The 25,509-nt window shown below is 49.0% G+C and overlaps 1 protein-coding gene across 1 annotated transcript; it reads right to left on the minus strand.

Annotated features, from left to right (window-relative positions):
* Nucleotides 1-1,604: 1,604 nt before the first annotated feature.
* Nucleotides 1,605-7,017, minus strand: LOC121453226. The gene is given in 5 exon segments (XM_041659750.1): nucleotides 1,605-2,757; nucleotides 2,759-4,751; nucleotides 4,754-5,198; nucleotides 5,201-5,511; nucleotides 5,703-7,017. Coding segments are annotated over 5 exon segments (5,217 nt in total).
* Between the last annotated feature and the right edge of the window lie 18,492 nt (nucleotides 7,018-25,509).

Raw genomic sequence — 25,509 nt, forward strand, 5'->3', positions numbered from 1 at the left:
ACCCTCCTTCCTGCAGGAACAAGATGTCTAATCCCCTTCTATTCTGTAAGACTGCCTCAGAAAGGGAAGTTAAGGACTTTTCGAGGGCGCTGATTGATTCTCCCAGAGCTTGGAGGTCTGTATGCATTGCTTGCTGTAGTTGCCTAAATTGGGAGGTCTCCATCAGGGCAGTGACCCCGCAGCGATACCTCCAACAGTGAGTCCTCCAAGCAGTAAGGCTAATGTTAATGACATCGGCTCTCTGCAGGGTCGGGTCATACCCTCGAAGTGGCTGTAAATGTATTCTGGTTCATGGTATACAATTTTTGGCCACAATTCTATCAACACACAGTAATCAGAGACCGAGTTAAGGGCCTGGGTGGACACACATGGTGTCAAACCTGAGTTACAGGCCCAATATGTTCCATTGGGGCCTGTCAAGTAATATGAGCCAGGGCTGATCTCCTGAGTTGAGTTGCATAGAGCCTGATGGGTACTGGGGATCGTTCCAATGCAGAGCCCTTGACCTGATACCTCCGACAAGGTCAGTTTATGTTGTGGCCCCGAGGCACATGTACTTGGGGCAGTAGTTTGGTTAGTGAGGTTTCCTGTAACGGCCATCCCCTCATAATATGGGGGTCTTGAGACCAGGCATAACCAACATTCTTGTGTTTTACTGGGATAAGTATAATTGAGAGTCAGGAACGCTCCTTGCACCAAGTTGAGCAACCTGTCCCCAGTCCCCTACTCGAAAGAGAATTGACTAGTGGAGGCCTTGGTGGTGAGACTCTGGGTGTTAACATTAGGCAGCGAGGTGGTTGTTAGGATATGGGGGAGGGGTGCCGGGGGCTTGACCGGCCTTGCTTGGGAGGATAATCGCTGTTCTGTCAGAACCTGGTTTGGCCCAACAGGATGGGTTATTAAATCAGCCTTGAGCCTAATCTTAAAGGTTATTCCCCTATCTGTAGAGGTCATATACCATCTGAGGCCCCCAGGTGTACCCTCTCTGCCATTCAGGGGCTGCTTTACCTGATTCCGTGAATGAAATGTTGAGGGGTAAGCAATATCCAGTGGAGCAGACAAAGCCTCCGGGACTGCACATGCAAGATTGTCCATTTCCCCCTCCATGAGGCTTTTCCAGCCTCGTCTTACCCGGATTTTGTCCCATGAGGACGATGGGTTCCAGTACGCACTACCCGTAGTTTCACATCCCCAGGCGGCACAATAGTAATCATCATATCCTCCACAGTGATAAGCAAAGGTGGGGCTTCTCCCATCTCTGGGGCAGACATAGAAGTCATGAGAGGCTAGTGTACATCTCTCTTCCGGGGAAGCACATCCCACAGGAATGGGTATGTAAGCTTACATTCTTCCGGTTACAGAAGGCATTCTTACTGATAAGTTGTGGGCCTCCTGGGTTATTATGTCCCAGTCATTTGATCCTGCAGCTAACTGGCAAAAATCGGGTGTGAGAGTAGGCCACCAAGTGTTAAGTGCATGGTTGCCCTGAATTTCACAAACAATCTCTCCACTTGGGGACAGGACTTGCCATTTTAAGGAGTATGTCTGGTGTGGGCTCCCCCCTAGGGTTGCCCCTACCAGTTCTAGCAGGGCCCAGAGAGTAGTCAAGGGGCCCCACAGGTGAGTCTTAGTTTTAACGGGTTTTGGGTGCACTGGACTCTCCATGGTGGGGTCGCAGTTGGCTCCTTCTCCTCAGGGTGATGGGTTGTCTTGACGTGGGAGGCGTGGACCCAGGCGGCGATGCCGTCAACTTTCAGCGCCATGGGGGTGGTCAGCAGTACGGTGTATGGTCCCTTCCAGCGGGGTTCTAGGTTTTTGGTCTGATGTCTGCGGACCCAGACAGTGTCTCCTATCTGGAAGGGATGTGGTACCACCGGTTTGTCCAGTTGTTCCCGATAGGCTGCAGCTAATGGCCTCCAGACCTCTCTCTGGACAATCTGCAGTGCCTGTAAATGAGCTTCCAGAGAAGGGCTGTTAGCAAAATCAGCAATATTAGAGTCAAAGAAATTAATGAATGGTGGAGGTGTCCCATATAGTATCTCAAATGGGGTGAGTCCATGAGGGCCCGGCGTGTTTCGGGCCCGGTAGAGGGCTAGGGGAAGGAGGAGCACCCAGTCTCTAGAGCCAGTTGCAAGCGTTAATTTGGTCAAAGTCTCCTTGATGGTTCTATTCATCCGTTCTACCTGCCCTGAACTTTGGGGTTGGTATGCACAATGTAATTTCCAATCAATCCCCAATAGCTTGGCCACCAACTGACTTACCTGGGAGACGAAAGCAGGTCCATTATCAGTGCCCAATACCTGCGGCATGCCATACCTGGGAAAGATTTCTTCCAAGAGCTTTTTAGTTACAACCTTAGCAGTCTCGTGCTTGGTGGGAAAGGCTTCCACCCATCCTGAAAAGGTGTCCACGAATACCAATAGGTATTTGTATCCATATTGTCCAGGTGTTATTTGGGTGAAGTCAATCTCCCAATGAGTTCCGGGGCGATGCCCCCGTACCCGGATCCCTGACCCCAACTTGGTCTTTCCTGCACTAACTTGTGCACAGGCCTTACATTTATTTGCCACAGTTTGTAAAATATCGTCTCTCCCCAGCAAGTAATAAATGCTCTCTTCTCGGTCCAAGAGGGCCCTCATCTTTTTGGGGCTGAGGTGAGTCAGTTTATGTAAGTGGGTGATCAGTTCATAAGTCTGTTTCATGGGCATGACGGGCTTATTTTTGAATGTCCAATGCCCTTTTTCAGGATCGTGCTTGCCCCCCCATTTTTCTTAGAAGATCTATGTCCTCTTGGCTATATGGGAGGGGGCAGCGTGGAATGGGTTGGGCTTTTCCTGGGGCCAAGGGAAAAACTTGGGAGGAGGGGATTATCTTCCTGAGTTCCACCTCCCGGGCAGTTGCATCTGCCAGTCGATTACCCCGTGCCTCCGGGTTGTGTCCCTTTTGATGCCCTGGGCAATGGATAATGCTCAGTTTCTGAGGCAGAAACAAGGCCTTAAGTAGGGCTAGGATCTCGGACTTGTTTTTAATTTCCTTGCCTTCCGAGGTTAGCAACCCTCGTCTCCGATAGATTTCTCCATGGAGATGGGCTGTGGCAAAAGCATACCGGCTGTCTGTGTAGACATTGAGCTTCTTACCTTCTGCCATCCTAAGCGCCTGGGTTAAAGCGATAAGCTCAGCTCTCTGGGCTGAGGTCCCTGATGGAAGAGCCTCGGCCCAGATTACCTCCGTTTCGGTGGTCACCGCTGCCCCAGCTCTCCTCTCCCCGTTTTCCAGGAAACTGCTCCCGTCCGTATACCAGGTGAAGTCAGAGTCCCAGAGGGGCTGGTCCGTCAGGTCCGGTCTGGTCCTGTGCATTTCCACAAGGATTTGAAGGCAATCATGGTGCTCTGCGTCTTCTGGCAGGGGGAGCAGGGTTGCCGGGTTCAGGGCAACCGCTGGTCCGAAGTGTACCCGGTCTGTGTCCAGGAGCATGGCTTGGTAATGAGTCATGCGAGCATTAGAGAGCGAGCGGTCTGGAGGCTGTTTGACTAGAGCTTCTACCACATGAGGCGCTAGAATAGTCAATGGCTGCCCTAGAGTCAATTTGCCAGCATCTTTGGTCAGGACCGCTATTGCAGCCACCATCCTAAGACAAGGGGGCCATCCCGAGGCTACCGGGTCAAGTTTCTTTGAGAGGTATGCCACGGGACGTCTCCAAGGGCCCAGTCTCTGGGTTAGGACCCCTTTGGCATAGCCCTGTTTCTCGTCCACGAACAGTTCAAAGGGCTTAGTCAAATCAGGGAGGCCCAAGGCGGGGGAGATCAGCAGGGCCTCTTTGATGTTCTCGTAGGCCTTCTGTTGGGCCTCTCCCCAGGTGAAGAGGGTCCCTTGTTTAGTGAATGAATACAGGGGTGCTGCCATTTCTGCAAAACCTGGGATCCAGAGGCGACAGAATCCTGCCGTCCCCAGGAATTCCCGCAGCTGTCGGGGGCACTGGGGGACGGGAATACTCGTAATTGTCTGTTTGCGGGCCTCAGTCAGCCATCTCTGCCCATCTCTTATTTGGTAGCCCAGGTAGGTAACTTGCCTTTGACAGATTTGAGCCTTCTTTGCAGATGCCCGATATCCTAGGCTCCCCAGGGTTTACAAGAGAGCTTTGGTGCTTTTCCTGCAGTCCTCCTCTGAGGTGGCTGCCAGTAAGAGGTCGTCCACGTATTGGAGTAGGATCATAGCAGGGTATTGAATTCTGAAATCAGCTAAGTCCCTATGCAGGGCTTCATCAAAGAGCGTGGGGCTGTTCTTGAACCCTTGTGGGAGCCTAGTCCAGGTTAACTACCCAGATATTCCCAACTCTGGGTCTTTCCATTCAAAGGCAAAGATGGGCTGGCTCTTGGGGTGTAGCCTCAAGCAGAAAAAGGCATCCTTGAGGTCTAGCACTGTGTACCAGGTATAGGTTGGGGACAGCCCACTCAGCAAGTTGTAAGGGTTGGGGACTGTGGGATGGATGTCTTCCACCCGCTTATTGACTTCCCTTAGGTCCTGCACTGGGTGGTAATCCCCCGTCCCTGGCTTCTTTACTGGGAGGAGGGGAGTGTTCCAGGGAGACTGGCAGGGAACCAATATCCCCTGGTCCAATAATCTCCTAATGTGGGGGCGAATTCCTTGGTAGGCCTCGTGGGACATGGGGTACTGCTTGATCGATATAGGTGTTGCCGTGGCCTTTAGTGGGATCATTAGCGGTGCCTGCTGCAGGGCCAGTCCCATACCCCCGTCTCTGCCCATGCATATGGGAACTTCTCCAACCAGTAGGTCATCATCAGATTCTGGGTTTTTTCAGGCTCATACAGTCTGTATTCATCTTCTAGATTAAGAGTTAACACATGTAAAGGTTGACCTTGGGGCCCAGTAATGCGTGCCCCCGTCCCCTCAAAATATATCTGTGCCCGCAGTTTGGTGAGCAAGTCTCTCCCTAGTAAGGGGTACGGGCAGTCAGGAACAAGCAAGAAGGTGTGAGTCACCTTACCGGTTGCCAGCTGTACTTTTCAGTCCGTCGTCCATCGATATCTTCTTCCTCCAGTGGCCCCCTGGACCCAGGCTGATTTATCACTCAAGGGTCCCGGGGCATGGGTTAACACCGAATGCTGGGCCCCGTTGTCTACCAGAAAGGTGACGGGTTGCCCCCCAACATCAAGGGTTATCCTGGGCTCAGGGGAGGGGGGGGCTCATGACCCCGACTTCCCTAGTCCTCCAAGGTCAGCAAGGAAGCCTGGGGTTTTGGCTTCCTTGGTCCCCTTGGTCTCTTAGGACAATCCTTAACCCAATGTCCTTTTTCTTTGCAGTAGGCACATTGGTCTTTGTCCACTCGGGGGCCTCTTCGGTCTCCTCCCTGTCTATCCTGTCTCTGTCCTGAAACTACAGTGGCCAACAATTTACTAATTTCCTTGTTTCTCTTGCGATCCCTCATGTTTTCTCTTTCCTCCACCTCCTTTTTGAGCCTCTGGTCTCTTTCCTCCTGAGTCTCTCGCTTATTGAAAATTCGCTCTGCTGCCGGGCGATGGTGGCGCACGCCTTTAATCCCAGCACTCAGGAGGCAGAGGCAGGCGGATCTCTGTGAGTTCGAGACCAGCCTGGTCTACAGAGCTAGTTCCAGGACAGGCTCCAAAGCCACAGAGAAACCCTGTCTCGAAAAACCAAAACCAAAAACAAAAACAAAAAAAAAAAGAAAATTCGTTTTGCTTCCTTCAGCAAATCTTGGAGTGAACTCTCTTTAAGATTATCAAGCCACTCAATTTTCTTTCTGATATCTGAGGCTGACTGCCATATGAAGGACATAGAAATGTTAGTAGCCTGACCTGGATCCTCTGGATCATATGGAGTGTATATGCGGTAGGCCTCCTTTAGCCTCTCAAGGAATGCTGAAGGTGACTCCTCGGATCCCTGCATTACCTGCTTAACCTGGGCCAGATTAGTGGGATGTCTAGCCGCACCATGGAGACCCGCTATGAGCAACTGGCGATAGAGGCATAGGTGGTTCCTACCTTCGGCCATGGTAAAGTCCCAGTTGGGACGCTCCAGGGGGAATGCTGCCTCGATCTCATTGGGCAGCTGAGTGGGGCGACCATTATCCCCAAGCACATTTTTTCAGGCTTCTAGGAAAACTCGCTGTCTCTCCTCAGTGGTTAGCAGGGCCTGCAGCAATTGCTGACAATCATCCCATGTGGGTTGATGAGTTACTAGAATAGACTCAATCAAAGAGGTTAGCATTGAGGGATCCTTGGTAAAAGATGGGTTGTTATTTCGCCAGTTGTAAAGGTCAGACGCTGAGAAGGGCCAATATTGAAGCTGGCCGCTCGGTCCCGCATGCAGCGGAAAAGCCCAGGATGTGGAATCTGGCTGCTGCTCTCTGCATCCTCTCAGTCGTCTGGCCATAGGGGAGGGAGCTGGTTCGACCGGGAGTTCCGGTGGCTCAGCCTCCCTCTGCTGCTGTTCCGGCCCTGGCTCCTGATAGGGAGGGGGTTCTTCCATCATCAAATCTACCAGGAGGTCCTCCCCAGGAGGCAGGACCGGGGGTGCCCCCAAAGTTTTCTTCTTCTCTGTTGAACTCTCCACCTGCGTGGGTTTCATGAGGGCTAGGTAAAGGGAGGATTTGGTAGGGGACCGAGCGGGCGTGGGGAGCAGGGGTAGTGGTGGAAGGGTCGGGGCAGAGGGAGCTGCGGGAGGGCGTTTGGGGGTAACAAAGGGTTTGACCCATGGGGGTGGGTCATAAGCCATAGCTTCCCAAGTGACAATATATGCCACCTGATCCGGGTGTCCGTGTGGCCCTGGATCTATCACTTTGGTTTTAACCTGTGAAATGATGTCAAGGTTAAAGGTCCCGTCCCATGGCCATCCTACATTGAAAGTGGGCCATTCAGACGAGCAGAAAGTGACCCATCTCTTCTTGTGAACGTCCACGGATTGGTTTTTGGCCGTGTCCTGGACGTGTCTCCAGTGCTGTAACGTAAGACTTAAGGGGGTGGTAACAGACTGTCCCATTGCCTCAAATAGGACCACACCGAACACAGACCCTACGAATAGCAGACACACACCGAGACAACACAATCTCGCAGCGCGGCAAAAGCAAATGCTCAGATGGAGACAATGAGAGTCCGGACCTCTCGTCTCCCAAAAGAACCACGTACCCTTCGGACAGCGGGGGTGCCCCAAAAAGCCCGACTTGGGTACCAGGGTTCAGTGAATACGGATGAGCCAAAAACTTGGCTCCAAATGCTCCTGGAACGTCTTCCAGTGCTGCAGTCGGGAGTTCCTGAACCCGTCGGTTCCTCCACGATTACACCCAAATACCAGATGACACAGCTGGGTCATACGGACGCGGTGCAATGATCACAATGACAAACAGTGACGCAGAGACAAACACAACAGAGATCAATCGCTGGCCAGCTTACCTCCCGAAAAAATGGGTCAGTGGTCCCTGGGCAGGGGGGGGGTCTCCAAATCCCGGACGAGCCCCCAAATGAAAGACCCTCCACGAGTGTCTTTCCTCTGGGGAGACCCTTCCCAAGGAACAGCGAGACCACTTGTACGGATGCAAACAGCAAGAGGTTTATTCAGATACACAGGTACCTGGGGCGACAAAGTCTCTCGGAGGACTTGTGCGCCTCCAGGTCGGGGTAATGGGTTTATATATGTTTTGGGGAGCAAAAAGCGCGGTACAGAAGCGAGAAGCATAGTTACAGGGTTTTTATTGGTTAGTTTGAATGTGGCCGAGTTCAGGTGGGACAAGGTCCCTAGTTTCCGAGAATTCAGATATGGGCTCCCTTGGCTCTTATCTAGGGCAGACAGGGTGTCTTCTCGGTGTTCCTCCCCACCTGGGACAGATGAAGCCCAGCCACATTCTCGGTATTCCTCGTTCCTCCCCTGGCCCAGCCACAGGTGTCTCTATCTCGTTTTGGCAGCTTCTAAACTGCCCTTTGTTCAAACCCTGAATATTCAGTACAAGCCTTATAAAATGGCGTTACCGGTGCTAAGTCGTTTAACAAGCTGGGCGGGGGGTCTTTTATCTGGTGCTAAGCTGCTTAGCAAGCTGGAGGGGGGGTCTTTCATAACCATTGTGCCTAATATGTAAATTACCGAGGGGAGTAGACAGACTACCTGATTGGCAAACAGATGAGGAGAGGGCCATGAGCAGATAATAAAAGGGGAGAATTTCCAAGATGGCTGACTTCCTTGACCTCCTGACTTGAGACAAGAGATTGACAGTTTAAAGCAAAGGCCTTGTGGGATTTTTGCTCCCAACAAGCAAGCAGGTCCCCTGGCTCAACAAGTCACACAACAATTGCTGGCCAATCAATCATCCTGTCTTCAAGCTGCCTAACCTGAATTATAGGAGGAAGACTCTCCAGAGACATTTAAACCCCCAGCCCCCAAGAAGGAGCTGAAATTGTTGCTTTTTTGAATCCCCCCCCCCATCTGCTTTGCAGAGGGTCGTTTTCTCTGTGTGTCTGCTACGTGTGTGTTTATCACCCACGACAAACAGCTTTCTTCAACTGCTGATTCTGTCTGCGGTGTCTGAGATTTCTCCTCTACTACCCGTTGTGAATTTTCCTGGCTTTCAATTCTTTAAGTTGCAGCAAGAGCAAACCTGATGGAGACCCCTAGACGGCAACACTATCAGAGGAAAGCATGCAGGGGAAAAAGCATAGTTTAGGAAAAGCAAGGGTACAGAATTGTCACATTTCCAGACGCCCACACGCCCACTGAGACTGAAATGTGTCCTCTGTGGGTGAACTCTGATTTACTCTCACTAGGGTCGCTCTGTCGCCATCCAGGCTTCAGGAATGACTGTCACTCACGGGAAACATGGAAGCAGTCAATTCTGCAGGCAGTGAGCCAAGATGGCCACCAGGGGGCAATAAAGGACCAAACTGGAACTGTGACCAGGCCTCTGGACTAGGAAGGCAGAAATTCACATCAGCTTTGGGGGGAGGGGGGGGGGATGACCCAGGAAAAAGATCTCCTCCAGGTTCCAAAGGTTGAGAAAACAGGAGAGAAAGCTGCCCAGAGTCAGCCCTCTCCTAACCCCCCTCATGCTTGTGAATCTGCCTTCAGTCGTCTCCGAGAGACCTGGGACCTTTCCTTGAAGGCTGCTGCTGAAGCAAGGATCTGCCCTACATATGATAGCCCTGGCACACACGGCAGCTAGCACCGTGGAGAAGGAATAGCACACACTGTAGGGGCTTGAAAAGTTTAAGAAAAACACCCCATAGCAAGGCACCCAAGGGCCCAATCAAGCTTCTTGGCCCCACTAGCCTCTAATGCTAAACAAAGCCCAACCCTCCCCAGGGCTCCAAGGAAGCCTGACAGACAGGCCCTGCCCCCATTCTGCCTCCTGACCCATTCCTGTCTAGCCCTGCTTGGAGCTGCGGGCTCTCTGCTTCCTTTGGTGATACAGAGTGCTACAGCTATTTCTTTATGGAGGGAGGGAGGAGTTTCCAGAATCTCACCAGAAGACAGAAGGTGAGCAGGCCTCCCACTGAGCTTATACAAACAGCCCACAAAGGCTGGGCAAGGGGAGAAGGCAGTGAGGTCACCAGCAAGGTGCAGCATGGTCTCCAGTGATGCACTCCAATAATTCAGCTTTTTTGAGTCATTAACCGTACTCCCGTGGGCTTCTGGGGGATTATGAGCAACCCAAACAAACCAACAGGTCCACCAATCCAGACTTGGGTGTGATCCTTCCTCTAGTAGCCATCATCTTTAGATGATTTATCATTAGAGACCAGCCCTAGTTACCCGACTTCAGTTCTAGGCCTGGTGTTCCTAGATCCTCCCTGTCTCCTTCAAGAATGAATAGGCTGCACGGATTACAAAGGAGCTAGAATGTTCTATTCAAAGGAAAACAATAGTACGAATTAGAGAAGGGTACATTATCAAGATTGACAGCAATCACACGACTGAAGGTACTCAAGGGTCCAGGATGTTGATTGGAGCTTTTTGCAACAGGGACTAAAGGGGGGGGGGGGCTACACTATACTAATTAACTATACTAAGGTCATAGTTTAAGGTTAAAGTTTAGGTGTTTTCTATTTTGATTGACAGATTATTATGTAACCATTTCCCACTGTGTGTGTCTCTTCCCATAATGCACCTGTTAATCATATGCATGATCAATTATATGCTAGGTATGGTAAATAGGGGATGGTAAGTTTGCTTGACTGCACATGTACCCCAAACCAGTTCAAGCTTGATTGGCCTTTTTCCTCTCATACCTGGCATTGTCTGAAGACAAGCACACAGACTCATCTAGATTGGGTGGTGGTTAAGGGAAGAGAGCTCTACTGTATTGCCCAGTGTGGCATGCGCATGACTCAATGCAAGCAGTGGTCCTAGGTTGTGTTAGGTTACAATCGCTAAGTGCATTGTTCAGAGAGGGGTGTGCACAGCCCATACCAAGTAGAGTCCTAGGCTGCTAACCTATTCTCTATGCTTGCCTCCCCCAGTTTGTTGACGTCTCCCCAAGAAAAGTTAAACAGTATATGGAAATGTCACTCCAGTGATGTCACTATCCCCAACCTCAGAGAAACATTTAGGTTTGATCAGAGAGTTGTCCTGGGTGGGTTAATGTTGATGGAGGGAGAGGTCATTCATCTTCTTTTGGTTCTTGAGGCCTAAACATGACTAGCGGTGGGGAAGAGCCGATCTTTCCATGGTGCTCAGAGTCACCTGACTGGTCAGCATCACCAGCTTTGGCAGTATTTTCGGGATTTGTGGAGGTCAGGCAGGACTCAGAAAACACTAGGACTGGTCCCGATGGCCAGCTCCGTGGGGTTTCTTCTCTCTGGTGTCTGGGGGGGCAGCCTTTGCTGGACAACTACAGAGCGCCCTGACAAGCTGCAGTGGCTCTATTGGCGCCCCAGCAAGGCGCTGCTGGAATGTTGGGGCCCCTGCCCTGGACCTGGAGAACTGTTGGCTATCCTCCATGTCAGGAAAAGAAGCCACCCTGGCCTGGGCCTGCACCCTCTGCCTCTGCTCCTTCCTACAGGGCCTCCCCCAATCCCTCTCTGACCTTGCTAAGCAGAATTCTCCATCTACCGAGTTCTATTTATTTGACCTTGCATGGCTCTTTCTGCCACATTCTGTCTCTGCTCCTACCCCCACCCCAGCCACCCCAAAGATGCTCCCTGGGCCTTATTTGAGCTTGGTTCCTTTCCACCAGACTAATCAGTAGTGACATCTCTCTGTGGCAGGGAGCCACTGGGGCACAGAGAAATTATTCTCATTCATCGTTAAGTTACCTTAACAAATGTTTACGGAGCATCCGGAACATGCCAGGCTCCGAGCTGCTGTCAGGCAGCCCCAGAGACAGGATTCTAACTCTTACATCTGACAAACTAGCAGTGATGGATGGAGAGAAACATTATTAGAAACAAGGAAAGGGAGACGCAGTTTCAAACTGTTCTCAGCAGAGGCAGGAATTGACAGTCACCCTGGAACCCGAGAGAAGAAGGCGCCTGGTAGTCAGAGCCCTAAGGGCTTCTCATCCCTCGGAACCCCGCTTCTATATGTGAGCAGATACAGCAAGTGCAAAGGCCCCAGGGTAAGACGAGGTCACTTTTCAGGCCACTAATGGATAAACAGTATAAGAGTGAGGCAGGAGATGGAATTTTGAACTTGACGTATCCAAGTCACACTGATGTCTCCACGAAACCCGCCACACTGCTATCTCCACCCAAAGACTCCATTCTCCCAGCACTCAGGGCCCCAGTCTTGCAGTTAGCACTGGGCCTCTCCTGTGTGCCTTATCCTGCCTTTGGCAAGTCCGGTCAGCTCCACTGTCCTCTGGGGTCAGACTACTTCCTCCACCTACATGGTGGCCATCCTAGCCCAAAGCCCACTATGCCCTCTTCACCTGTGAAGACGCGCCAGCCCACGTGGTCTCACTCAGATGGTCCATACCTCCTTCCGAGGGCAGCTCAAGTGAACCCTGTGACCGCGAAATCCTCACCTACTGGGACTCTCCTGCATGCCCTTCCCTCATCCTGCTGTGTCTTAAGTACACTCTCGCCTCAAGGCCTTTGACGTTGGTCCTCTCCTGCCACCTTCCCTGGCACACACACTCCGTGTGTCCTCCTGTTGTAAAGTCCTTTCTGTCTACGGAAAGCCATGTTGATAAGAGAGCCTGCTGTGGGACAATGGTTTTACCCTGGAAATATCTGTTTCCTGTACTTGTTTAATAAAATGCTAATTCACCAGTAGCCAGGCAGGAAGTATAGGCGGGACAATGAGAATAGGGGAATTCTGGGAAGAGGATTCAGCAGTCTGCAGTTGTGTTCCAAACACAGAGCAAGCAAGATATGACTGCTTCGCTGAAAAGGGAACTGAGCCACGTGGCTAACATAGATAAGAATTATGGGCTAATATAAGTTATAAGAATTAGCTAATAAGCCTGAGCTAATGGGCCAATCAGTTTATAACTAATGTAGACCTCTGTGTGATTCTACAGGACCGGGTGGGACAGAAAACCTCAGTCAATAAGACCCCTCTCCACCCAGCTCCCCATCCTCTCCTTATCTACATGGGACACTTCCTTTTTCTGTCCATAGTTGTATGACAGGTATTTGCCACCACCTACTCTGTTCTGTGTGCTGCTATGTCACCAGCTCCTGGCTCTGTGGTGCCTGGAGTGGGGGGGGCCAGGCTGCTAAGAAGATCGCAGCTTGAGTTAAGGAGTCCAGAGTTTTAGCAGTCCAGAAGCAGAAGAGCCACTGAAAGCTTCTAGCGATGAGCTGAGATCTGCTTGCGTTTGTGTCCAGGATGGATGTGATGCAGAGGATGGTGGAAGCCCAGGAAGGAAGGAAAACTGTGCAGGCTGCTAACGTCCTCCAGTGACTCATCCAGGGAGAAGCTGGTGACCAGGGCCAGAGGACTCTGTGTGCGGCCCAACCCTTGTGACTGACCCTCAGACCAGTAGAGCGCTAAGAATAGACCACTGTGCTAACTCTTGAGCAGAGACAGGAGGAGGGCAGTACACATTTACTTCTTGAAGATGAGAGTCTGAAATGAGCTACCCATACACCTCCCTGTGACAAAAGTAAGAACCACACAGCTAGCACACACTGCTCTCGGCCAGCCCCGCCCCTCACACTCCCACACTCTCCAGGTGTCTAGCACTGAGGCACGTTGGACTCTCTAGAAGGGATGCTGAGACAAGGCATGGAGCAGGAAGTTTCTATCAAAAAGGAATACCTGTGGCAGGAAGTGGGGCAGAAGCAAGGCTATGGAGGAGGAACTGAACAACAATGGGGGGGTAGCCGGGAATTCCACATCCAGATCTACAGGAGTAGGAGAGAGGGACACTGGGCCAGGCTTGAATTTCTGAAACCTCAAAGCCCAGTCACCTCAAGTTTCTCCCACAAGGCCACCTCTACTCCCACAAGGCCACCTCTACTCCAGCAGGGCCACACACTCCCTATGGGGCTATAAGGGCCACTTTGATTCAACCACTGCACTGGCAAAGGTGGAGATAGGCTAGTGGCTGTCTCTAGCTAAGACCAGTCCCAGAGAAGGACAACAATAGGGTGTTGTCATTAGAAATATTATCAACGCCTAGGCCTTGGTAACCCCAACATCTAGACTAGGCTGACTATCAGTCCTCAGTAAGTATGTCAGACTCGGGGGACAAAAAAAACCCAGAAAGATTTATTGACTATGGCCACTTTGCAGAAAGAAACAGAGAGGTCCAGGGACTGCACTCCCTCAGGGTGTGAGGTTTAGTTTTAAATTGAAGGCAAGAGACATGCACAAACATTTCTCCTAAAGTAAGGCTCTGCCAATCACTGGCCAGCATTGTCTTGGCTCAAGGCTCTCTTGCATTCTTGTCTGGCAAGTTATCAGAACTGTGTGAAATCTCTTTCTGGAGTCCAGTCCTCCTGGGGATGGCACCAGCCTTTTTTTCTACCAGTGTGAGGGAATTCCAATTCCTTGGGAACTATTGTCTCAGTTGTCAGACAGCCAAAGGCAGGGGACTAAATGTCTTTGCAAAAAGCCTTCACTTCCCAACAGTCAGGGACAAATGCTTTCTTTGGAAGACAGATCTGGCTCCCAGGGACTTCCTGCTCCTCCTAGGTCTGGGAGCCATCTTGTCTAAACATGCTTCTGGCCTCGGATGGCAGCATCCCTGCAAGCTGCAGAGAAGATCTTCAGTGAACCTGCACGTGAGACACTGGTCAGACAACCTCACAGCCAAGCCAGTGTTGGGGAGATGAGCTCTGTGGCCATCCTGACTGGTACCCTACCTTGTTTTGGCCACAAGCCAAAGTCCCATGGGAAGAAACAAGCTTCCTGAGTCCTGTACTTGTGCCCTGTTGGCCAGCAGGCTTTGGGGATGGGTGAACACCCTAGCTATGCCTCTGCTGCTCATAGGCCATGGTTGCTGTGAGCTTCTGAGGTAGGGGTTGCTACTCACACCTGCAGAGGTATTTTCACAATTTTAGCACTTATAGGAGGCTAATTTATCCGGCCATGACCACCAGTCTATGAGCAATGCTGGTTTTACGGATGAAAACTCAGGCATAGACCTGAGCTGGCATTCACCACATGAATGCAAAGATGAAGCCCACCCTAACACACCAGGGTCTCCATGTCACCCTGAGAGACCACTCATCACACCCTCTCGAGTAAGTACCAACTTCCCTTGACCTCATCCCCTTTTCCTGGAATCTCTGAGCTGGATTACTGATTGTGGGGTTGCATGTGGGGTTGAAGCATTTGCCAGAGCTCCCTGGTTTGGTGGCTAGCCAGTATCAGCTTCGCACACCACCTGAGTTCTTCCCTGTCCTTTTCCTGCACCTGTGTAGATTTGGGATTCTTCCTCTGAAACTCCCCAAAACAAAATAATACTGTTGATTTTCTTGCCACTGCAATCAAATATAGGACAGGAAGCATTCAAGGGAGAATGGCTTCCTCTGGCTTGCAGTTTTAAGAGATACAGTCCCTTGTGTTGGAGAGACCACAGCAGGAGGCCAGGTGATCACAGTGCAATGGTCAAGTAGTCAGGAAGCAGACTGTAAAAAGGAAGTGAGGCTGGGCATAAAACCCCAAGGCCCACTGCCAGTCAATCGCCCACTTCCTCCAGCAAGCTCCACCTCCTCAAAGTTCCACAAATTTCCAAGGCCAGACCATCAGCGAGACACTGGTTTTTCAAACAAGAGCATATGAGGGACACTTCACTTCAGACCTCAGCAGAAACCAGAGCTTTGGTGAGACTTTAGCAAGACTCCAGGTTTGGACATTTCACCAAATTGCCTAAGCTGTCTGCTTGGCTCCAGGAAGCCTGGTAAATACAATACATACCTTCTGTGTGTCTAGCAAGCCCTGGAGTTCAACCCTATGTGGCACTGAGAAGCCTATGTAACTTCTGAGAGCTTGGCTCTCCCCATCTGTGATGATGCTCTTCTCACAGGTCAGAGGGGGCAAGTGTTAAGTAGTCTGTGCAGTTCCTTCCTCATGCCAAGAAGTGGTCAATTCTGGGGTCTGCTTCAGCGAGCTCTGGGAACTTGCATGCGGTGTAGTGAAACAGAAGGTCCTGCCATCTGAGGTACTAGATTGCTAGATCATGACTGGGAGGCTAGCAGGACAGTAGACATATAACTGAGTAAACAACTCCATGTCCCAAGAGGAGCTGTGACAGAGCGGGAACTCTCGAACAGTGAACCAAGTGACAGTCACGCTTCTCTCCACCCTTTCCCCTTTGTGCCTCTGTTGCCCTCGCTGCAGCTAAGACTGGGAACAAGCAGAGACTGCCACTATGATCTTCATGTGCGGAGAGTTTGGCTGCATCCCAAACACATGGGAAGAAGCACCAGGAGGGCTACAGTAGGCAAGAAAGGGAAGGGAATTGAGACACATAAACTACTGAGCTCAACTAGAGATGGGAGCCACAGCTGTCTGTCCACTGTAGCATCTAAGACAGGGCTGGTCTATAGGAGGTGTTCAGCCTGGGAAGGGTGGGAGGTGATGGAGTATCTACACCAACCCTGGATGAACTGCAGGCAAGGAGAATGAGGGCTGTGTCAGGGGACGGCTCCAGTCCAAGGTGATGCTTCCTTCTGGCCTCGTGTGTGCTTTCTGATGATGTCAGCACACTGATATCTGTAAAATGGCTGGCACTTGGTATTATGGTTATCAGAACTCTGCCGTCACCGCCACCGCCACCATTGTTTGTCTTCGCGTGGTGGTGGAGGACTCAGGAGCATCCTGGTCCCTGCTGCTCTGCTAGTGCCATCCTACCCTGTCTGTGCCCACTGTTTTTGGTTCTCAAAGGCCAGAAGATCTAAGAGAGAATGGTGTACTAGGCAGCATGGGGGAATTGTTCAAGGTCAACCAAGGGCATCCTGGGGATGGGAACAGAGGCAGGTAATGACAAAATCGCCTTGATGCTGGCCCTCGCCCTTGGGAATTCTCCTCAGCAGCAGTCAGGTCTTCATCCTTGGGTCATTGTGTTGGCACCCAGCATTCTTCCATGACAGAGGATGCAGCATGAAGGTGCCATTCTGGAGGCAGAGAACAGTCCTCTCCAATGAAACCCAATCGGCCATTCCTGGATCCTGCACTTCCAAGCCCCAGGAATGACGAGAAAACAAATGCTTCTCCCATCTCGTGCATTTCTTATATCAGTGACAAACAGACAGGATCTAAAACACCATGTAGCAGACTGGAGAGGCACTGGGAAGCCTGGGTCTGCCGCCCAGAAGGGATTCCACAGAGGGCACCTGGAGACACCAGTACCAGAAGTGGGTGGCACAATTTGTTGGGGACTCTGGACACATATCCACCCTTCATTTTCTCCTCCATAGTTTCTTGTGAGTCTTGTCAGGGCTCCAAAGACAGATATAAGGGGCAATGGGTGACAGTGGTCAGAAGCGAACCAGTGGTTCCCTCTCAAGTGAGCATTAGCTGGCCACCGTTACCTTGTAAACTTCTCAAATTTGGAGTAAACTCCCATGTGTATTGCTATAAATTATATATCTTCTTATCCAGATTGAATGTGGGTAAAATGGGCTTCTGAGGAACTCTCTCCCCTTTGCTGGAAGTGTCTGACCAGAGGAAGCTCAGAGCAGGGAAAACCTAAGCTGCTCCGAGCGAGGCATTGCTTTTTCTGGTTCACTGTGTGTCCTAAAGAGTGTACTCCTGCTTCCTCGCTTATTCTAATTAAACAACCGTTTAAAACAAGCTTTTATTTATCTATGTGTGTGCATGAATTGTGACGTGTACGTGGAGGCTGAGAACAACTTGCAAGAGTTAGTTCTCTCCTGGGGTAGAACTCAGCTGTCAGGCTCATTCAGCAAGAGCCTTCACCTGCTGGGCTGTCTTCCCCTCTCTCCCACTCTCCCCACCCCTGCCCCACCTAATTAAATTCTTGTCTGACCACTTGATCCACTGCTAGAACCAGTTCAGTCTGAATCCTTCTCTTTCTGGATCATAGGTACCAAGACTGATGCTGGGGTGGAGACGGGAGTAATTCAGAGGCCTCAGGACGGCATGGACACTGGGGGGCAGAGGGTGGGCTAGCAACTTGACAAATGCCTGAAAGAGTTACCATTGAAAAGTGGCTATGTGGGACTAGTTCCTGGCCCCCTCAGAATCCTCCCTCTGGTTACTATGTTACAGTCAGGCTATGCTACCCCAGTGCATGGAATGCTGAGGAATTCTACTTGTAGGCTGACTGTCATAGGAAGAAGCTGGGAAGGAGGCAGCAGAGCTGAGGGAGGGAGGGGGACACACAAGGATGCAGAAGACAGGGCTGGCTCAGCCAGGCACATCTGAGAGCTGGGAAGGAATAATGAGAACTACGGTTTAGAGACCAGGAAAGAAGACTTGACACATTCCATTCTTCTAGTACTTGTCAAAGTGTGACCTTGACCTCTCCGGGGTGTCACTTTTCCTCCTCCACAGCCACCTGGGAGAGAGCTGGAGGAAAGTCCTACAGAAGGGGACACCTCTGAAGACCTTATCTGTTCCTAAGGTCAATCCAAGGCATTTCCCAACAGGAGGCCCGGAGCTATTTTTTGAAATTGCACAGCAGTGTCGGGAGGTGCTGCGGTTTCTGGCAGCATCCTAAGCTCAAGCAGGCTACTTTCTGGGACAGTAATGCTTCAAATGTCATGCTAGATAGATGGAAGGAATCAAGCCTAGGCATAGCTCTGGGACATCTCTTCACCCGTCCTGCTAAGCATGTCAGCAGCCTCATCTCAGGTGTTTAAAGCAGGAATCCTGCCTTTCTGTTAGGTGTCTGTCCCACAACCCCATCTTAGCCTGTCCAAATGCACAGGGTGCAATGCAGAGCGGAGGATGTAATATTCTAGAAATCTGGAACTCAGGACCTGGTCTCTGTATCCATTGCAGATACAATCTCTCGTGGGCTGAATAACCTTTCCCAAATCACTTTTCTCAGAGGCACAGTCATGATTCAGGGGCTCCATTTAGCTTTTTTATGTGTCCCAACCAGCGGGATATGAATCGGGAGCCCAGACCCTGGAGGGGAGAAATGGAGGGACAAAAGACATGAGAAAATGGACAGCATGTCTGCATTCTGATCAAGCTGCAACATTTATTTTTTTCTCAGGAGCATTCTATAGCAAAAGGACAGGGGGTGGGTAGGTTGCTATGTGGTTGTTCTAACTGGAATGTCATGTCTAGAGATGTCCTAGATGACAGGAAAAATAAGAAAATACTGAGGCTCTGTAAATGTTTACTAACAGGGGGAATGCTAATTACTTACTTCTGGGGCCCGGGGCCTGCAAGTCTGCAGGCATTCTTAACTCACAGGGAGAGACAAGGGTTATTTCCTGGGCCTGAAACTTGCCCTACAGAGGTGACTATCTTACTTAACTTGTAAACTAAGATGGCTTGACTATAACCAAATACAGGTCTTTGCTATCGGCATTTATGCTTATATTTATGCAACATTTTTGGCTCTCTCATGGTAGGGGAATAAAAGTATCCAAATCTGAACCATAAAAGTAATGATTATAAAAAACTTATCTAATAATAGATGAAAGATAGGAAAGCTTGGCTGGCTATCAACAAAGGTTCTTCCCAACCTTGGATGCAGCCCACTGCTGTAGGATAATCCTTCTGTATGCTGTGAATATATATTGCCCTCACTGGTTAATAAAGAAGTTATTTTGGCCTATAGCAAGGCAGAATAGAGCCAGAAGGGAAAACCAAATGGAGATACAGGGAGAAAAAAGGGTGGAGCCAGGGACAGATGCAAACCAGCCACCAGAGGAATAAGATGAAGATGTTCTAGAGAACAGGTAAAGTAACCAAGCCATGCGGCAAAATGTAGATTAATAAAAATGGGTTAATTTAAGCTGTAAGAGCTAGTTGACAGTAAACCTGAGCTATAGGCTAAACATTTTGTAATTTATATAAGCTTTTATGTGTTTATTTGGGTCCAGGTGGTCAGGACAAAAGCTTTGCCTCTGTTTACAGCCCACACCAGTATTAATATCAGGACCCTAAAGATTATGTAAATGGTTATAGCTTCTCTCCATGTACAAAATCCATGTAGGCTCTGGGGATATCTGCAAGGTGACTATTCTTCTCTCATAACTTATAGATAATCCCTTTTCACTCTGAGGAGTCTCCCAGAAGATGACTGAAGGGGCAGGAGTTTGATGAAGCCACCATGAGCTGCTGGCAGAGTTCCATGATGTTACCAAATAGCCTGGTATTTCCCAACGTTAGGCAGAAGGGCTGAAGGAGGGCAGTTCTCAGCCTGCACATCCAAAGGGCCATTGGCTCAACTAGCTACCATCCCACTTACCAAAGAAGGGATGAAATGACCACTGAATCCCCGCAGCCAGAACAGGCTTCTGCAGTCCTGGAAGACACATCCTAGGTCTGACTAGGCTCCTGGGAATTTCAAAGACTGATTTCCAGTGTTGTTCTAATGGCTTTCGAGAATTCTAGAGAAGTTCCTGATCTAGGACACAGTGGTGGTCTTGGGAGAAGGGGAGAGAGTGAGGCAGAGACCAAGGCAGCGCCAGGAGTGGGGATGAGGTAGTGCTAGTCTGCCATTGTTGAGAGTCCGTGGTTCTTTGGAAGAACAAGATGCTTGCCCTTCTGCCGAAGCAAGGCTTATGCGCCATGCTGGAGTATATATATAGCACTGTTCACTGGCACCAATCTGTTGGCTTCCAGGCATCTTTTGAAAGCAGAGGATGCTGTCTCTCCTGGCCTTGGAGCACTCTCTTGAGACAGCTTTTCTCATTACACAGACAATGCTGCTTTGTCCACGGTTCTTTTCACAGAGTTTATCTTAGGTCATCCTATTCTGTGAACATTACAGACGATCCCATGCACACCAAGCACCATATCAGACGTTCTGTGTCAGACACTAAGGATAGATTAGCAGCACTGAACACACACCATGGCAAGATTGTCCTCTGTGCTAGCTATGCCCTCAACTCTGTCCTAAGCCCTGGATACTGAATCCTCACACCCATCTTTGGCAGGCTTAATATTACCTTTGTTTCTCAGGTAAGAAAATAAGTCAGAGATTGTCAGCTTATTTAAAATAACACAGCTACAAATTGCAGAGCCAAACATTCTAACCATGATGCTCAAGTGGTTACTTTATTGCTTTAGACCATGGAGAGGATACGCCTGGGCAGATAACATCATATTTAGGTACCTTGAAGGGAGGGCAAAGGGGCTGTAAGAACTGGGAGAAGGCATGGAAGGATGAGAACAGCTAGCCACCAGAGGATGTACTGTGAGAGCTGAGGTATGAGGTGCCCATTTATACATTAGATCACCCAGTGGGGTGTGGGTTCCGAGCAGAAGCAAGTAAGTGCCAAGCCTCCCTGTGGGAGAGAGGTTGGCAGTTTCATGCCCAAGGAGTCAGAGGGATTCATTGAGACTGATCACCAAATTTATAGCCAGAAGTAAAGATCATGTTTTGTGGGGTTATTCCTATTCAATAAATAAGCTTGGACCTACATCACATTAGGTTTTATGTTAAACCCTGGTGTGTCTATGAGAACTGATACAAATACAACCTTTGCCCTCATGCATATTCACATTCTATGACATGCAAAGATGCCTCCCAATCTTACCTACTTGGTGAAGGCAAAGGGTGGCTGCCACTCTTTCAGCACCACACTGAACCTTGTCTAACAGAATCCCTCAATAAGGAACCCGTTGTCTCAAATAATCTACCTGTGTTTGGCTTTGCCCTCCCCAGTAGTTATGAAATAAGAGGGACGCTAGAAAGTTAGAAAGATAACATCAGGATAGCTTTGCCATCCTGCAGAATGCTAGCAAATTCTGTCTATCCCACTGCATCTACTTCCTGTTGTCACCATAGGAAATTATCACCAGTTCAATGGCTGAAGCCAACAGCAATCGTACGGTTCAGGAAATCAGAAGTCTGATTAAGGTGCCTTGTGCCTTGCTGGAAGTTCCAGGAGAGAATCTACATTCTAATGGAAAGAATTTGATTCCTTGAGGGTGTATGACCATGTTGCTGTGTGCTGGCTTGGTGAGAGTTAATGGCTACCATAATTCTTGGTTGCTGGTCACCTTCCTTCATCTTCACAGCAAACAACAGTAGGTCACATAAGTCCCCCTCATTTTCACAGCAGGTACCAGTAGGTCACATGGGCTCCCCCCATCTTCACAGCAGGCATCAGCAGGTTAGCATGGTCTCCCATCTTCACAGCAGTCACCAGCAGGTCACATGGGTGCCTCCATCTTCACAGCAGGTCAGCATGGTCCTCCATCTTCACAGCAGGCACCAGCACATCAGCATGGTCCTGATCAACCCCTGCCTTCCTTTCCCACTGAAGGAGACTCACATGCTTCATCTGATTATGCCAAAATGCTTCAAGACCCTCTATTTATTTCAGAATCCTTAGCCAAGGAATCTGCAAAATAATTTTGCCATGAACCTGCCAGGTACCCAGACCCTGGGATGAAGGTGCTGATGTCTTTGGTGGGTCACTTTTCATCCTTCCATGGTATATAATAACCACTATATTCCAGAATGCATGTCTTGGTAAGCTAAATAGAACTGACAAGAAATAAAGTAAGGGGCGTCAGGATAAGGTGACCCCTCCTGGGAAGGCTTCTCTAGGTCAGGATAAGGTGACCCCTCCTGGGAAGGCTTCTCTAGGTCAGGATAAGGTGACCCCTCCTGGGAAGGCTTCTCTAGGTCAGGATAAGGTGGCCCCTCCTGGGAAGGCTTCTCTAGGTCAGGATAAGGTGGCCCCTCCTGGGAATCTGACTGCTCCCAGATTGATGCCTCAGTTAGTCCTCGGCACACACTCACTCTGTATCTGGATGTTTTTAACTTTTAGAGGACTGAAGTCATCACAGTTGTCAGTTCGCAGGCTTCAGGGGATCCTGTCTGCACCAATTAAAATGTGCTCAGTGAAGGGCATTGTCTGACTGCTGCAGCTGACACAGCTATTTTGGCTCCTGGCGTGGATCCCAAATCAGGCTCTCTCCAGTCTCTGCTTTCTCCCTCATCTTCCTCTCACTTCTACCTCCCACCTCTGTTTTTATTCGGATCCAGGTTCAGTCTGGTCTTTGTTTGTGGCCAATCAATAACTTACTTTCTGTAGGGCTGCAGTGATCGGAACTCGGGTGTCACTGCTCATCCGGCAATCCCAGATGGGATGAGAACGTCTCTTCCCTTGATGAGAAAGAGCCAAGAGTCTAGTTGGTTGGTTGTTTTGGTTGATCTGCTTGACTTCTGACCTCTAGGACTGTGTGCTCATCTGTGACACAAAGAGTAGCCCTTCCAGATGTGGGCAGTGAGTGTGCACAGCTCCTGTCCTTCACCTGTATCTGAGTCTCTAGGAGGGGAGCTGCAAGGTCTTTGTACGTATAAATGCATGTGATCGAGGTAAACTTCATTTCTCTGTGTGTGTAAGAGAGAGACTGCGTGTGCATGTGTTTGTGAATGTGTGTATTATAAGTGTGTTTTGTGTATGAATCTGTGTGTGACTATGTGTGTATGTGTGCATGTGTGTATGAGTGGGTGTATGTGTGTGCATGTGTGTGTGCATATGTCTGTGAATGTGTGTTCATGAATGTGTGTGTGTGTGTGTGTGAGAGAGAGAGAGAGAGAGAGCATGTGTGTGAGAGGGGCTTTTCTTCTGGAAGGCACTAATAAATTAGAATATTAAATCTCTTAATTAATTGGCTCATAGAGATTTTAAGCACCTACATTAATCTAATATTCCCAGAATTCCCCTCAAATCAAAGAAACTACACTTCTAATATATGAAACGTGCCAGGTTTAGGCAATCAGCCCATCCTGGCATTTGTTAAGGAACCACAGTAAATACGAACAAGGGATCCTCACTAGGCAGATCTGGCAGCTTGTGATGGAAGGATAGTTATATGTAATTTTGGAGCTCTCAATGAGGGGTATAATACAAAAATTTCTAAAGTAAGGTTTGATTTCTTTTTCTTAAAGAGACTAATGTGAATTTCTTAAATTTTTAAATAATTAACAGATTAGCTAATATTGTTCCTATGTAATATTTAGAATTGAGGAATGTGAAATTTTCAACTAAATTGAATTATAAAATAAATTGAGCTGTATAATACTGGCAAGCTTTTACATTAATTATGTTTGCTGAACACCTGCCTGAATGCAGCTTCCAACACTTGTAACCATACGCTAATTTAAAATCAAATTAATTGATGGACAATCTTTTGTTACCTGGGTAATTTCTAAGTAAAATTAAATGTAAAAATCTTGGCTGATGATCCTAGTCTGGGTATCTAAGTAGCTGTGATAATGTGTTCTATGGCCACACCTTTAGGTCTTACGAAACAGAAGTTCCTTTTGGCTGCATGGATAAGGTGTTGAAGACACACTAGTGACTGTCAACAGTCATAGTTTATAACTCCCTGAGCTTTGGGTCTGCGTGGATGCTAGCATTTGATGGTTAGTTTTCGATTCCTTTCTGCCTTTCCTCCCTCCCTCCTTTCCTCTCTTCCTTCCTTCCTTCCCTCCCTCCCTCCCTTCCTCTCTTTCTTCCTTCCTCCCTCCCTCCCTCCCCCCTCCCTTGCTGCTCTCTCTCTAAGGTGGAGTTCATCCTCAGGTTTGGAGGAAGATGGGTTACAATGCAGGACAACGGCAAACATCCCTGAGTTTAAGAAACAGAAGAACAGGAGAATCTGTACTTTAGGATATGATGTTATAAATACAAGACTCAGATCTTTCTCTCCCTGATAAAATGATAAATGGATCCAGATGTGGTTGTTCATATCTGAAACCCCAGCACTCAGAACACTGAGGCAGGATGAGCATGGAAAGTTAATGGCTAGCCTGGACTACATAGCAAGTTCCGGACCAGCCTAGGCTAAGAGAGAGACCACATACATGCTTATGTATCAGACACGTGGTAACTGGATCTGAAGGCCTTTGGGGCTGCCAGGGGAGCAAGACAAAGGCTGTTTGTGCCTGTGTTTATCTACTGGACAGCAAGGATTCCAGTTCTCACTGGAACGGTTTCTGTGTTTGTGACTTCACCATGCCCTTGATAAGGAGCTAAGGTTCCAGGAGTTTCTGCCACCTTCTTCAGGAGTCACCAATATGGCACAGTCAGTCTCATTGGCAGATAAGCTGTTGCTACAGTCGTGAGTATGCGGATCTCTAATTGGTCACTTAGCCATCCCAAATCAGACCCTGTTTATAAGGGAAAAAATCAGGGTGCCTTTCATATGTAAGAATCTTTTGATGTCTCAAAGTTACAATAGGAATTCACAAATATTTATGTCATAATCTTAGAGAGAAAGCAAATTTAGGAAGAATTAGGTCTGCTTTGGGTATTCGTAAGTTGACTTGATGTGGTTGCTGAATATCGAAAACTAATTTGTTGAATAAAAGAATAAGTGTATGTAGGTAAAATATCACCAATGTTTTAGGAGGAATAAACTTCACAGAAGATATTGGGAGATATCTAGAGAAGCCATATATGACGGTGGGTCACGATTTACAGTAAATAATTCTCCTGGTTAGATTTTTGTCATTTTGACACAGCAGGGGGTTCTCAACCCGTGAGTCAAGACTCATTTGGGAGAGTCGCATATCTGATATCCTGCATATCAGGTATTTTGTAGTGATAAGGCAAGCAGGCCTGCTCTTCGTCCTGCACGGCTCCCGCACAGCTAGCTTTACACCAGAAATAACAACACACAAATTGTATTCTTTTAAACACTGTCTGGCCCGTTAGTTCTAGCCTTTTATCGGCTAATTCTCACATCTTGATTAACCCATTTTTAATAATTTGTGTAGCACCACGAGGTGGTGGCTTACCGGGAAAGATTCGACATGTCTGACCTGGTGGCTGGCTCTATGGCGTCTGATCAACTATGCTTTCTTTCTCCCAGCATGCTGTTCTGTCTACTCTACCTATCTAAATCCTGCCCTATCAAAAAGCCAAGGCAGTTTCTTTAGTAACCAATGAGAGTAACACATAGAAAGAAGACCCACCTACATCA

Source organism: Microtus oregoni, unplaced genomic scaffold, assembly GCF_018167655.1.
Source record: "Microtus oregoni isolate MIOR12 unplaced genomic scaffold, Mior012 000011F_ref0000422, whole genome shotgun sequence".
NCBI classification, from domain to species: domain Eukaryota; kingdom Metazoa; phylum Chordata; class Mammalia; order Rodentia; family Cricetidae; genus Microtus; species Microtus oregoni.